Below are 13,983 nucleotides of genomic sequence, written 5' to 3'. Positions count from 1 at the left end.
AAAGTAGGGTGGCTAATGTAGGCATTCGAACTTGCAAATGAAGCCCGGGATTTAAATATCCCGGGCTTTATTTGCATGTTCCCTGGCGCCGCAATTTTTAAATGCCCCGTAGTTCGAACTACCTGCCGGTGGCTACATGAACTAGGTAGTTCGAATTAAAGCTCCTAATTTGAACTACCGTTAAATCTACATATAAATTTGCACTAGTTTAATGATAAGGGTATTTCAATTGGATTTAGTTAAACCATTGCTAGTTGGTTTGCAAATGCTATTTTTTCATCTTAAGGGTAGCTTATATATTGCTTTATCTTAAACATGAAATGAAGGGATCAAACTAAACTGCTATTTACCATTCTTAAAACCAAAATTAGAGTGTCTATGAACAAACTTGTACTAATTTAGCTAAATCAGTTAAAACTACACATTTGATTAATCTGTTTAAGCTTTTCTATGGACAAGGCTTAAATATCACAGATGGCATTGTGACTGTTGGCAACGTTTTTTTTTTTTTTTTTTTTTAATAGTAAGGAATGTACTGTGGGGAGGAAAAGTAAATGAACCTATAAATTAGAGTCTACTATGGTCAGAAATCTTTTTTGTATAAAAATGGTATATACTTATAGACTCACAATCTGTTAGTCAAAGCTGCTCATATGTTGCCAAAATATATATGCTTTTAAAAACATTTATTCCTGCAGTCATTTCAGCTCAGAGAAAAAGATGGATTTTTTTTCTGGTTCATATATCAATAGAATTGTGAAACAAGTTTTTATTGCAAAATCTTTATTATGATAAAGATGTGTGCACATGAGCCTTAAAAGAGCTCAACCTAACTTTCACATCCTACGTTAATACATAGGGAGGGCAGTTTAGAAGTAAAAATATAGTTTCAAAATCAGAAAAATCTGATCTAGAATCAGTAAAATTCATAGTAGTTGTGTCTCAATATATCTTTGTCACATTTTACAGCAATAACTGCACTTACTCCACAATCTATCCTCTGCCCATCACACTTTTTCAACTAGATTGAACAAGTCATGAAATGTTATAGTCTTAGAAACAATGGATTTAATATGGGTTACAAGACGTTAACAGTATCATTTAAAGTTACTTCAACACTAGTTTCTCCACTAACACACAATGCATCTACTTTTATTTCTGATAACAGTGCATACTGCGTCTTGAAAAACCATGACAAAGGCTCAGGTGACTCAGAATCAACAAAAGTTGGGTTGGGTGTTATGGGGTTAAAGCTGATTTTAAGAGTTCAGTTTCCTACACAAAATGATGCACTATTTTTTACGGTGTTTTGATTATGTTGGTAGTTGTAGTGCTATACTCTGATGAACAGACAATTCTCTTTAACTCCTCAGCTTTTGTCTGCTGGGATTATTATGAGATGTAAACCTTTCTTTTCAATATATAGCTTTCCTTTTACTGACATTCTTTGTTAATTCTTTTTCTAAGAAAATTCAAACCAGAAAGACAAAAGACATTACCAAAAACTTAATACCAGTTGACCTTGTCACTAGCCGTCAGCATAAAAAAGATATAAATTACAAAGAAGACACAAAAGTAAAAGATATTCAGAAAAAAGAAAACAACTTCTGTTTTCTGCTCTCATTAAATGTTGCAGTAAGAGTAGGACACTGCAGACAGAGCTGGTAGTCAGGAAACTGATTTTTAAAACACTTAAATAGGAGAAAACAGTGTATTGAATGAATTTGGGAACATGCACACCAAATATTACATAATACCTCATATCCTATTGAAAGTCTGCCTTTACTCAGCAAATTTTTCATTAACTATAACTGGAATTTAATATGAAGAACTAACATTAAACTTATATTCTATATGTTATACTCTTGTCTTAAAATAATACTCCTGTAATTTTAACATTCTTTAAAATTATACAATGTTTTACTTACAAAACATCATCTTTATTGTCCTATACTATTCTTCCTGAATACTCTGGCAGATAATGATGTCAAAAATTAGACACTTAAAATATCTGCAACAAAATGTTACTGAAACGGATAGAACACATCCAGTCATATTCAGAAAAATGCTATCCATATATATTTTTATGGCTGATCAACTGTAATATAGTTAGATATACCACTAAGGATTTTGGAAGAGGTTATAATTCCAAAAGACAGTAGCCTACAATGGAAATACAACCATAATTACAGTTATTTGTATACAGGTTGAACCTCCCTGGTCTGAGTGGTCCCGAACAAGGAATTTGCCAGGCCAGGGGAGGTTTGGCACCTGGGCTTTCCCAGGGCTCCCCTCCTGGCTGCTGCCCCAGGAGAACCTGGAGGCCTTACTTCCTCCAGCCCACCTGCCTGGTTCTGCTGCCCCTCACCTGTTCGCGGGGCTCTGCTCCCAGGGTTCCCTAGCCCCCAACACCACGTGGAATGGCAGCTGCTCCTAGGGTTCCCTGCCTCCAGCCACCAGGCACCATGCAAGACAGCAGCTGCTCCTGGGGTGCCATACGCAAGGCGGTAGCTGCTTCGGGGGTTCCCCAGCCCTGCGTTGGGTAGCAGCCACTCCCAGGGTTCCCCAGTCCTCCTCTGAGTGGGGCAGCAGTCTCTCCCAGGGTTCTCTACCCTCAGGTCATTGGTTCTGCAGGTTGCTGCTGACCAGATCAGCTCCACTCCCAGCTGCTCTCAACCTCTGCAGCCAGGGCTCTCTGGTCTAGCAACATCTGTAGTCCTGCTGGACCACGGATGTTGGCAGACCACAGAGTCTCTGATGAGAGAGGTTCAATCTGTAGTATAGAAATGCAAATAGCATATGTACGTTTAATAGTGAGACATATATATTAATAAGTGAGAAATCGGAAAGGATCTTTTAGCTTTTTGCATTAGAACTCTTTAAAAAAACACATGCAACTGAGTGTAAAAACATGCTACAGAATCAGTGTCGGCACAGGTTCCCACCCTGGACATCTGCAGAGGGATTACATAGCCCCTTTCCACTATCTCAAGCACCCAGTGGTCAGAAGTGACAGACCTCCAGGCTGGGATAAAGTGGGATAAATGGTCCCAGAAGAGAAATGGGGAGACTGGAAGGTTGCCCTCGTAGGTCCCATCAAAATCCCTGACGTGGACCGGAGGGTTTGTTGGGGGACCCTTGGTTGGGATCTGGGGTCGGATGAGGAGGGCACCTATTGTTCCTGCCGTTACCGCTTGTGCTCCTATGGCGGGAGAGGTAAGTATCTGGACCCTGGGGAGGTGCTCTAGGAATATTCCTAATGGAGAAGGAGCGCCTCTGGGTAGCTGCGGTGTGCATGCCCAATGATTTTAGGGTAACACAGGTGTCTTTTAGGCCATGAAGCCTCTGATCAGTTGCTCAGAAAAGAGCGAGGGGCTTTCAAAAGGGAGATCTTGTATGGTGTTCTGGAGCTCTGGGTTAACCCCAGAACCCCGGAGCCAGGAACTGCGGCATAAGACCACCCCAGAGGCCATTACTTGGGCAGCAGCGTCCGCCACATCTAGAGCCACCTGGAGAACCGCCCTGGAAATCGCTCTCCCCTCTTCGTGGAGAGCTTTGAACTCTGCACGGGAATCTCGGGGAAGTAGGTCCATGAATTTGTCCATTGAGGCCCAGGTGTTAAACGCACACCGTGACAAGAGGACCTGTTGGTTTGCAGTGCGGTTCTAGATACCACTGGACGCATAGACTTTCCAGCCTAGCAGGTCAGTTTTCTTGGCCTCCCTGTTCTTAGGGACAACAGTGGGCTGACACCAACTCTCTCTTTGATTCATGGCTTGCACCATGAGAGAGCCCAGGGAGGGTGGGAAAAAAGATGTTCATTACCCTCCTGGGGGACTAAGTATCTCCTTTCGGACCGCTTATCCATAGGGGGGATGGACATGGGAGTTTACCACAAGGCTTTGGAGATCTTGGCCACCATTTTGTTAAGTGGGAGGGGCACTCTAGAGGGGGCGTCCATGTGGAGGATGTCCACCATAGGATCGGAGTCATCGGACACCCTATCCATCTGGACTCCCAAACTTTGGGCCAGACGTCGGAGGAGGTCCTGGTGTGCCCTGGCATCCATAGAGGCCATGGATGGTCCAGGGTCTCCTAGAGCCTCGTCAGGGGAGGAGGACGATGATTCCTTTCGGACTTCTCCAACAGATATCCCCGAAATTGATGGATCCTGTGGTGTGCCAGCAGAGGAGGGTGGGGAAGGTTGGCTCACCGTAGCCGCACTCTCTGAAGGACCCGGTGACTGCTGGCCGGGGCGCAACGACTGGCCAAAGGTTGGCGATCTGACCAGTGGGTTGCTGAAGGAGGGGCCCGAGGACCCGATGTGACCGAAGCCGACCTGGAATGGGGATTTCCCTGGGCTTGGTGATACACCCAAGGAGTCCAAAATGGCCCCTGGGCCGGAGGTTGAGGAGGCCATGATTGCTGGAGCACTGGTACTGGAACTGGTTGTGTTCACTGCTGCTGGTATGGCCGAGTCAGACTATGCCCGAGGCCGAAACAACAAAAGAGTCTTTAACTTAACTGCAAGTACTTAAGCTAACTGAAAAAACAAAGAACAATACTGAAGACAACTATCACTAAAGGAGCTCAGGGTTATTCCAACAACCGTCTCGACGCTAAGAAGGAACTGAGTGGGTGAAGGGGCCAGCAGGAGTATATATGGGCCGATATACCAGCACCACTCCAAGGGGCTCCCCGCTGGCCCTAAGGGTACTGCTGAGGAAAAAAATTCTGACGGCGTGTGCACGCTACGCGCACACACCTAACTGGAATGCACATGAGCAATCACTCGAACAAGAATGCTTGTTCCCTGGAATGCATCTCTCTCATTTGTTGTTTAGCCATCATATAAGGAACTGGACCGGAATGTCCAGTTGAAAAAGGGGTCCTGACGGCATCTGATGAGATTTACAGACCAGATACCCAAAGATGGGTTTCTGTGGGCAGCGGACATGGGCAGGTGCTGAGTCGTCACCTGCTACCAGTCCCTACTTAAACAGGACTACCTCCTATTATTTGGGCGGCTTCAGTTGTTTTTAAATATTACAAAGTTAGCAACCCTAATCATAGCTCTCGACAAGCATTCATATAGGATCTGAATCTGCACTATTAAAGTACCGTAAGTAGGAACTTTGCCACTAACTGCAGGGATCAAACCCACACTGAGTAAGTACTATATGCAAAACTCTGTGACCACCTAAGCTGTAGCACTGCAACACTACAAACAACTTGGACTTTTGCAGGTACATGCAAGAGATACTTATTTTCAAATATTTTATGTTTAGATTTTTTTACAATATGAAATGTTTAGCTCTATACCAATTCCCTGTTAACAATTTGTGGATTTAAAACATTTTCTTTATGTTTTGAAGTTCAACTTTGAAAAATGAATTTTGGGAGCAATTTTTGATCTAGGATATTAATATCTATATCAACAAATCTTTTCAAATTAGTTTATGCAGAACTTTCTCTTTTGTTTTATTTTGTTTAAAAAAAAACCCAGTGCTTTAGTTTTAGGGAGAATATAAATTCACAGTCTTACCATTGCAGGGGCTTCCTGAAATCAGCAAAAAGGAAATGGCACTCAGTGCACACTCTTAAAAAGATTCACAAGATTGCATTGGCTGAAGGATTAAAGCAAAGAAACAGCTTTTCTTTCAACAGCTTACTCCATTACATTAATTCCTCCTATATAGAACACCCAGTTATTTATGCCATAGCAGGCACATATGGAGTTGCTTATAATGTACATAAAGTTAATGTAATAGAGTAGGCTACTGCAATACTAGGAATTTTGAGACTTTTATGATGCATTAATGCTTACTTGTCTCTTTTGCCCCAAAGATTTGAGTTAAGGCACTGACACATGGTGTGGTAGCTGTTTGTGATTGACTTATCAAATCATTATCTGTTCTGCTGATGCTTTGACTACAGCACCACTTCTTCCTGTAGCAGGAGAACTTCCACCAGCCAACCACTAAAACACAGCATGTCTGCAGGATTAACAGAGAGAAGACACATGACAGGGAATGAAGATTTTAAGAGAAAAGATGGTAACAGGATGAGTGAATTAGTTTGAAAAGAGAGTGATGGGGAGTGGGGGGAGGAAGAAAGCAAGAGACAAGAAACAAAAAAGAACTCCATAAAATACAGAGAAGAGGAAAAGGCACTCAGGCTGGATTCACAGGGTACTTAGGCACTGAGATGCTGAGCATCTAACTTTTAGGTGTCTAGAAAAATCACAGGAACACACTGTGATTCATCAAGCTACGAAAGCTTATGATACTATCTACATTTTTTGTCTCTAGCTGAAGGACTATTTGTTGTTTTTTAATTTTTTTTCACCAAGCCTGAGTTAGGCATCTAGACTCCTATATGATGAACACGGAGAGAGATGAACACCTTAGAATGCAATTCACAAAAAACAGCATACTAGGCAGGCAGATGTCTAAGATAGCTGACAGGTGATGCCAATTTAAACACGCTACGTCTACACTGGTAGCGTCTTGCGCAAGAACTGTTTTGTGGAAGAGTTCTTGCGCAAAAGATCTTCCACAAAAGCATGTCTACAATGGCATGTGCTTTTACACAAGAGATGTGATTTTGTGCAAGAGCATCCATGGCAGTGTGGATACTCTCTTGCGCAAGAAAGCTCTGATGGCCATTTTAACCATATTTAAAATGGTTAAATAGGGCTTTCTTGTACAAGAAATTCACATTGCCTGTCTACACTGCCCTCTTGTGAAAGAGCTCTTGTGCAAGAGAGTGTATTCCTCGTGGGGAGAGGAATAACTCTCCCAGAAGAAGCCCTGTTTTACAATTCTACACTGTACATTTACTTGCGCAAGAACGCACATGCAATGTAGATAGCAGGAAATTTTTTGAGCAAGAATGGCTGTTCTTGAACAACAAGTTGCTAGTGTAGACATAGCCCAGCCCTCTAAGCAGGTAGATGTCTAGCTCCAGGTTGTTGGGAGGTGCATCTCCTTCTTAGCTATTCACAAAGAGGAACCCCCTCTCAGAGTCAGGCAGCTGAGATGCCTAAGATGTGCCTTATGAGAATGAATTAGGCAAGAGCCTTACTCCACGAAAAGAGCTGGAGGAGGTTCCTACCTTATAACCATTAGCCCACTAGATAGAGACTCACCCATGTTCAATTCACTCACTTGTAGAGTGCTACAACTATTGAGCTATAGGATAGTTTGAGATCATATTCCCTCAGTCTCTCCTACTCAAAGCTGTCAACAGACTTCGCCAGGTCCTAGACAATGTGGGGAGGGGCTCTGCTCCAGGCCCCCAGGAAGGGATAGGCAGAAGTGGTAGTGCTAGGGATTAGCCTTCCACAAGCAGGCCTCAGCACTGCCAAGACCATGCTGCATGGGGCTCCAGAGGCAATTTAAAAGGGCCTGAGGCTTCGGCTGTTGCTACCGTGGTAGCAGCCCAGAAGCTCAGGCCCTTTTAAATCACTGGGCCTTTTAGCAACTTTCCCTTTTGTTTCCCCTTCCCCATTCACAGCCCTGCTGAAGTTGTTTCCGTTGGATAAATAACTGAACAATGATTGGAGCAAGAGGACTAAACCAAGGGTCCCCCAACCTCTTGGGTAATACCCTAACTACCAAGCTGTAGTTCAGTCATTTTCCCACTCTGTGACTTAAGAATTTATACACAGTGGAACTCTTTCAAATACTAGAGAGTCTTCAGTGCTGAGAGAGACTAGGACTCTGTAGCTTGGTTACTTAGAGCATTCACCTGGGGGGTAGAAGACCCAGCATCCAGTCTCTCTGCTCCAATGACTCCTTATCCAAAGTAGCACATCTTCAAAAAAGAGAGCTTCACACTGGGACTATCCCATAAGCTTGGCAGTTAGAGCACTCCCGTGGGGGATGGGCAACCCATGTTCAAATCCTTTCTTCTTCTTTGGCAGTGGGGAGAGCGGGGAGAGAACAAACTCACATTTCCCACATGCCAGCAGAGTACGCTAACCACTTGGGCCCAAAGTTCATCACCATCATCTTGTCCTGAAGCCAGACTTTGAATGGGACACAATCTGGAAGACAGCGTCTGAGCATTCTAACCAGACTGGGCCCTATTCATAAATTAGGCAGCTTAATGCCTATCTTCCCCAGATTATGAATCTGAATATCTAAAGAGAAGTAGAAGTGCACACAGCCAGAAGCACTTTTACCCTGAAAATGTCAGTACCAAGTGAGTTTATGTACAAAGCATTGAGCAGGATTTTTCTGACTCACGGTAGAGCCTAACACAGGGACTTAACATCACCCAAATCCAAATATAGTAATCTAAATCTGGGGTTAGATGACTTGGTACTTTTGTAAATTCAGGTCTCAGCTACCGCTTTGATGGGAGTTTCATAGAATCCAATTAGAGAACAGAAAAGACATGAAGTAAACAGAAGAATAATAATAGAGACTACTGTCCGGGGAAATCTGAGTTATCAAAATAAGAGTAAATCAACATCTACTGCCCATAAACAAAGCTCATGTTAGTTACAGACATGAAGCAGTGTCTCCAGAAAGTTTGATCAAGAGAGACATCTAGATTTTGGCATAGCCACATTGCATGCCTTGCAATTTCATATGCAAGTTGCTACATTATAGGTGACCTGTAAAACTTAAGGGGCATTTTGACTTTCCAAACTAAAGTGTCTCTAGACTTATTTTTTATTTACATCTCCCCACAACCACAGCCAATTGACTCCTCTTAGACACAGAAAGCATTATGCCCCACTTATGACAGAACCCTGCTTAGTGTGAAAGTAATAATTCATTAGCATTGCCTTATATTTTCAGGAGGGCAACCTATTTTGAATATACCCTGCCCTGAGCCCCTTTTCACACCCTGACTCTCACCTGGAACCCAGACCCCACATTATGGTTGCCAACTTTCTAACTACCCCAAAATGAACACCCTTACACTGCCCCTTCTCTAAGGTCTAGTCTTCCCCTCCCTCTGTTACTCACTCTTGCCCACCCTCACTCACTTTCACAGGGCTGGGGCAAGGAGTCAGGGCGTGGGAGGTGGTAAAGTCTCTGGCTAGGGGTAGGGTCTGGGGTAGGGTCAGAGTTGAGGGGTTTGGGTAAAGGAGGGAGCTCAGGGATGGGGTAGGGGTTGGAGAACAGGAAGAAGTGTGGGCTACAGGAAGTGTTTACCCCAAGCAACTACTGGAAATTCCCAGTTCCCTGTTAATGGGAGCTGCAGAGCTGGTGCTCAGAGCAGGGGCAGAGATCTCTGGCCCTTCCACCTACATGCTTGACATTTTGGGAACTGAGCAAATCTAGGGCAGATAGAGAGCCTTCCTTAGCCCCACTGTGCCACTGACTGGACTTTTAGTGGCCCAGTCAGGGGTGCTGACTGGAGCCACCAGGGTCCCTCTTTGAATGAGAGTTCTAGTAGAAAAATGACAATCTATATGGTATACAAATATCTGTAGACCTATACTCTACATTATGACTAGAAGGCAAGATGCTAACAAAAATCTTTTATAAAACATCTGAAACAGTGATGCAAGCTAGTAAAATACATTTCCTATTCAGAAACTACTTGTTTCAAAAATAAACACAAAAGAAAAACAAACACACAGAATCTTGTGAGTTTGTAAAAAGTAATACAGAAAACTAGAAATATCCAGAATTATAAATATTATTTGTTGCCTTTGTTCATGCACTGAAGTAGGGATGAAAGCAGCTAGACAATTGGTCAACTATCCGATAAGCATAAGCTTATTCGATAGTCAACTAGTGATGTGACTAGTCGCTTCCCCTCCTTTGGTGCCTCTTATCAGAGAGAGGCAGCAAGGGGGGGAGCAGGAGCCAGTGCTGGGAGGAGCTGGCTTAAAAGCCGGTTCCCCCCAGTACTGTCTCTGCGGGAGGGGCATGGGAGGTAGAGGCATAGCAGGAAACGGTGTGAGCAGGGACTGAAGCAGTCTCTGCTCGCACCATTTCTGCTACGATTCTGCTTTTGAAAAGGGCTCGGACCGGCCCTGTCAATGGGATTTCCATGAACTATTCAATTAGTATATTAGGGCACCTCTGCCTTTGAATTGTAGCAAGGGCAGTTCAAAAGCAGAAGCCCCACAGGGAGTGTGGGGTCAGGGGGGGAACTAGCCCCACACTCCCTGCGGCATTTCCTTTTGAAATGTACAAGAACCACAGTGGGGCACCTGTACATTTCAAATGCTCAGGCACCTCAGAGAGTGTGGGCCAGTTCCCCACTGGTCCCGCGTTCCCTGTGGGGCTTCCACTTTTGAACTGCCCTTGCTACAATTCAAAGGCAGAGGCGCCCTAATATACTAATTGAATAGTTGATGGAAATCCCATGGACAGGGCCGGTCCGAGCCCTTTTGGCGCCCTGGGCCAGGGCATGCGGCGTCAACCTCGGGCACATGGCGCATGCGCGGGCCTGCCCCTGGGGCGCACAGCGCATGTGCAGGTTGGCCATGGCCGCTGGTGCGCAGCCCGGGGCCTGCACCCAGGGCGCACGGTGCATGCACTTCCCAGCCCGGCGTGGGCAGTGTTATTGGTGCGCGCGCCGGGCCATGCAGGGTCCCGCAGTCATGGAGGGAAGGATGCTGCTGACCGGAGCCGCAGGGCCGGTGCTGCAGGAGCCGGGTGCGCGGTGCCTGATGGTAGCTGTAAAGGACGCTGCACGCCCCTTACAGCTGCCATCAGGCACCCCCCATCGGTTGGCGCCCTGGGCAGCTGCCTAGCTCGCCCATGCCAGTCTGGCCCTGCCCATTGACTATTCGATTAGTTAATTAATCTACATTTAACATTCCTACACTGAAGTAGACTCAAATTTTAAAGTAATTACTTAAAAAAGGTAGTCAATCTTTGACCCTGACCATGTGGTCACTATATTCCCATAAAACACAGATTGCCAAACTGAGAGCTATAGGAAATTTTTAATTAGTATTGCTTAGAAATAATAAGAAAAAAACTATTTCATTTTTTTAACCTTAAATAAAATTGAACTGTAATAATGAAAAAATAGGGCTGATAAGCAACTTGAAATTCCTTTTTTTGACACTTCAACACAATGTGTACACAGAAATGTAAGTTAGTATCTTGATGAACATTTTAATTAGCACTGTTTATTTCAGATAGAGTGTGAAGTGTTAGGTCCAATATTTGGAGTAAACCGATCCCTATGATAGAAGTAGGACAGAGAGCTTTAGTAATAATTCTATTTCGGAAGTAAGGTAGAATATCATTAACATGTTTTTAGCAGTGCCACAGCATTACCATAATTATATTTTTAAATTCACTTTTTATGATCATTGTTATTTTAAAAATTGTCTAAAAGGTTTACACCATAGCTGCTACATATGCTTTTTCAAAGAACAATATCCCAAGAATTCCGCTTTGACTAGTACAGCAGAGCTGGCCTTTATAGTGCTTGATAATACACACAGGTTTATATCTAAAACTCACAAGAGAACATCATTTTGTAAATATCTCTGTGTTAAATTGCTTGAATAGAAAAAGTTTCTACTTTACCTATTTTGAGACAGAGAAAGGATCTCCAGCATAGGCAGCCAATACAAAGAAAATGTTTCCATATGTGAAATACTATTGTCATCCAAGTATAGCTCTCTTAACAGAACATGATTTTCCAAGGTAGGGAGCTAAATATAGAAAAGTTATTTTTGCTATTATTTTTCAAATAACAATTGATTGCATATAAATAAAAATTGAATACTTCAGTGCTTTTCTTGAATATATTATTAAACACTATTACAGATATGCTTTATTAATGCTAACATTTTTCTGTGCTTTGTGCATAGTCTGAACATTCAGTGTATCTCACAGCATTTGAAATTAGCAATATATAAATTCTTACTTTTTCATGTTTGCAATGACTTATGATTTATTGACAAGTGGCTTTTGCCTCAGCTTCATCTAAAAGCCAGTGCCAACAAGGGTGACTAAATGTTCAAGTAGCCAACTGGGGCTTCATTATGAGAGCTGTAAGCCACGATTCCATTTAAGCTATAGGCAGTTATCACCCATGAAAATTATACCATACTGAAGTCTGGAGGAAATATGTCTAATGCAGGGCTCCTTTTACCTTTAGTGATCATAGCAGTTTGACCAACTTAAAAAAATAGCATATAACAAACTGAAAACTACCTATGATAGTATTTAATTTCCATTTTTTGCACTAAGGGGGAGATTTTCAGAGGTACAAAGGGCACTGACACCAAACTCCTATAGCAGGCCCTAGGTACATCTGCCCCTGAAGAAATAAGTAGTATCATCAGCATCATGGACTGTATTACTGATGTCAGAGAAGCCTGGTATGAAAAACCAGCTCATTTATTTCATGGATTTTACCTCCGTTAGATTATTTCCTTGTAATTTCAGAATCTGAAGCAGACCACAATTCTCAATGCCTTCAAGCTGAGTAAGATGATTAAAAGAGCAGTCTATGTGCATGAGAGTGGGAGCATCACAGAGACCTTTCGTACTGACTAACTGATTGTGATCCACAATTAGTTGCTGGAGATTTTTCAATGACTCCAAACCACCTGAAAAGGAAATCTCATGTTTTTAACCTGTATTAAATCATAATATGATTAAAATTGTGCTGGTTTTAAAACATAAAACACACTGAGATTGTAACAGGTTCATATTTTATATATAAAAATTAATACACTCAATTTTTATTAAAGGCTTTAAAATACCTCAGAATTGTTGTAAACACTGGTTAATTTTATATTTATCTCCATGTTTTTCAAGCATTTTAAACAATCATTTTCAGAACACAAAAATAGCAGACATCTGATCCTATTAATTAAACAAGAAACCAAATTAGCTTAGCATTCCCTGAGTACATCACATTGTCAAAGTGTTGTAACTGGACATGCTTCATGTGGTAAATTGTTCTTATAATGCTGTGATTAGAGAAGTTACTAAATACCCAAGGCAGAGAGTATACTTAGTCAAGGTCCTGTGGTATCTACAAAATGCTAGCCACCAAGTCAAAATCTCTACTAAGAGCATAAACTTAATCATCTCACTTCAATGAAATATCTGAATTTACATTTTTTAAAAGTAACCAGAAGAATTAATCATATCACTATAATAAACGCAGGCCAGTCAGCATGGATATGAACGATGGTATGCATTGTATAAGAAAGAGCAATAAAAAAAAGTCGTAAGAAAGGTGAAGTATCCGTAAACATATATTTTGAACTATACCTACAACTACCATATTTTTAAAGAGCATTTTTAACAGGTGGTACAAAAAGCAAAATTTAGGCCATCACAGCCATCCCACAGTTACAACCTATAGGATTTCTCTCCTAGAGTTGCCCCCAAATCATTGTGTTGGCAGTGCAACAAGACCAGGTTCTTCCCACAATCTTGCGGAACCCAGGGAATCTGAAAGATGGACCGGACTTGTGCATCTGTAATGGCTCTGGGCACATTTGCCTCCTCACTTGTTCTGAGTAGGGATGTGAACGACTAGTTGACTATCTGATAAGCAAATGCTTATCCCCTGCTGGCCCTGTGCTCTCCCTTTTAAAGCTACACTTCAAAAGCAGAAGCACCCTTATCAACTAATCGAAATTTTACATCCCTAGTTCTGAACATTGTTGCTCCCTTGAAGCATCTCCGGGGCTTCCTATATATATATATATAAAGAGAGAGAGAGAGAGAGAGAGAGAGAGAGAGAGAGAGAGAAGCAGGGCTTGCTGAACCCTACTTGCCATGGGCGAGTAGATTGTATTGTTTGTCGAGCCCTGTTATAGGTACAGAGGGTGTATGGAGAAAGAAGAGTAAAGAGTAAAGATGAAGGGAAAAGCAAAGTAAAAAAAAATATTATTTATTCATCTTACATTAAGAATTTATACAGCTTAGGACTTAGAATAATAATTGAAAATGGAAAAAAATCAGATATTAAACTGATACTAAAGTCAAGCCAACTGGTCTACTGAAAGCACTTTATTTATTCCCA

General features: G+C 42.3%; 1 protein-coding gene across 3 annotated transcripts in view; it reads right to left on the bottom strand.

Moving 5' to 3' along the window:
- The window catches only part of LRRIQ1 (leucine rich repeats and IQ motif containing 1), a 169,720-nt gene that overhangs the window by 121,777 nt on the left and 33,960 nt on the right, over positions 1-13,983 (bottom strand). For all 3 annotated transcript variants that reach the window (XM_014568997.4, XM_089780159.1, XM_089780161.1), the window contains exons 12-13: positions 12,357-12,550; positions 11,520-11,647 (exon numbers count right to left, since the gene is read on the bottom strand). In XM_014568997.4, coding sequence (XP_014424483.3) covers positions 11,520-11,647; positions 12,357-12,550 — 322 coding nt within the window. The remainder of the gene's footprint in view (positions 1-11,519; positions 11,648-12,356; positions 12,551-13,983) is intronic.

This window comes from Pelodiscus sinensis, chromosome 1, assembly GCF_052426305.1.
Source record: "Pelodiscus sinensis isolate ZL-2025 chromosome 1, ASM5242630v1, whole genome shotgun sequence".
Taxonomy (NCBI): Eukaryota; Metazoa; Chordata; order Testudines; family Trionychidae; genus Pelodiscus; species Pelodiscus sinensis.
This window is presented reverse-complemented; position numbering and strand designations above follow the sequence as displayed.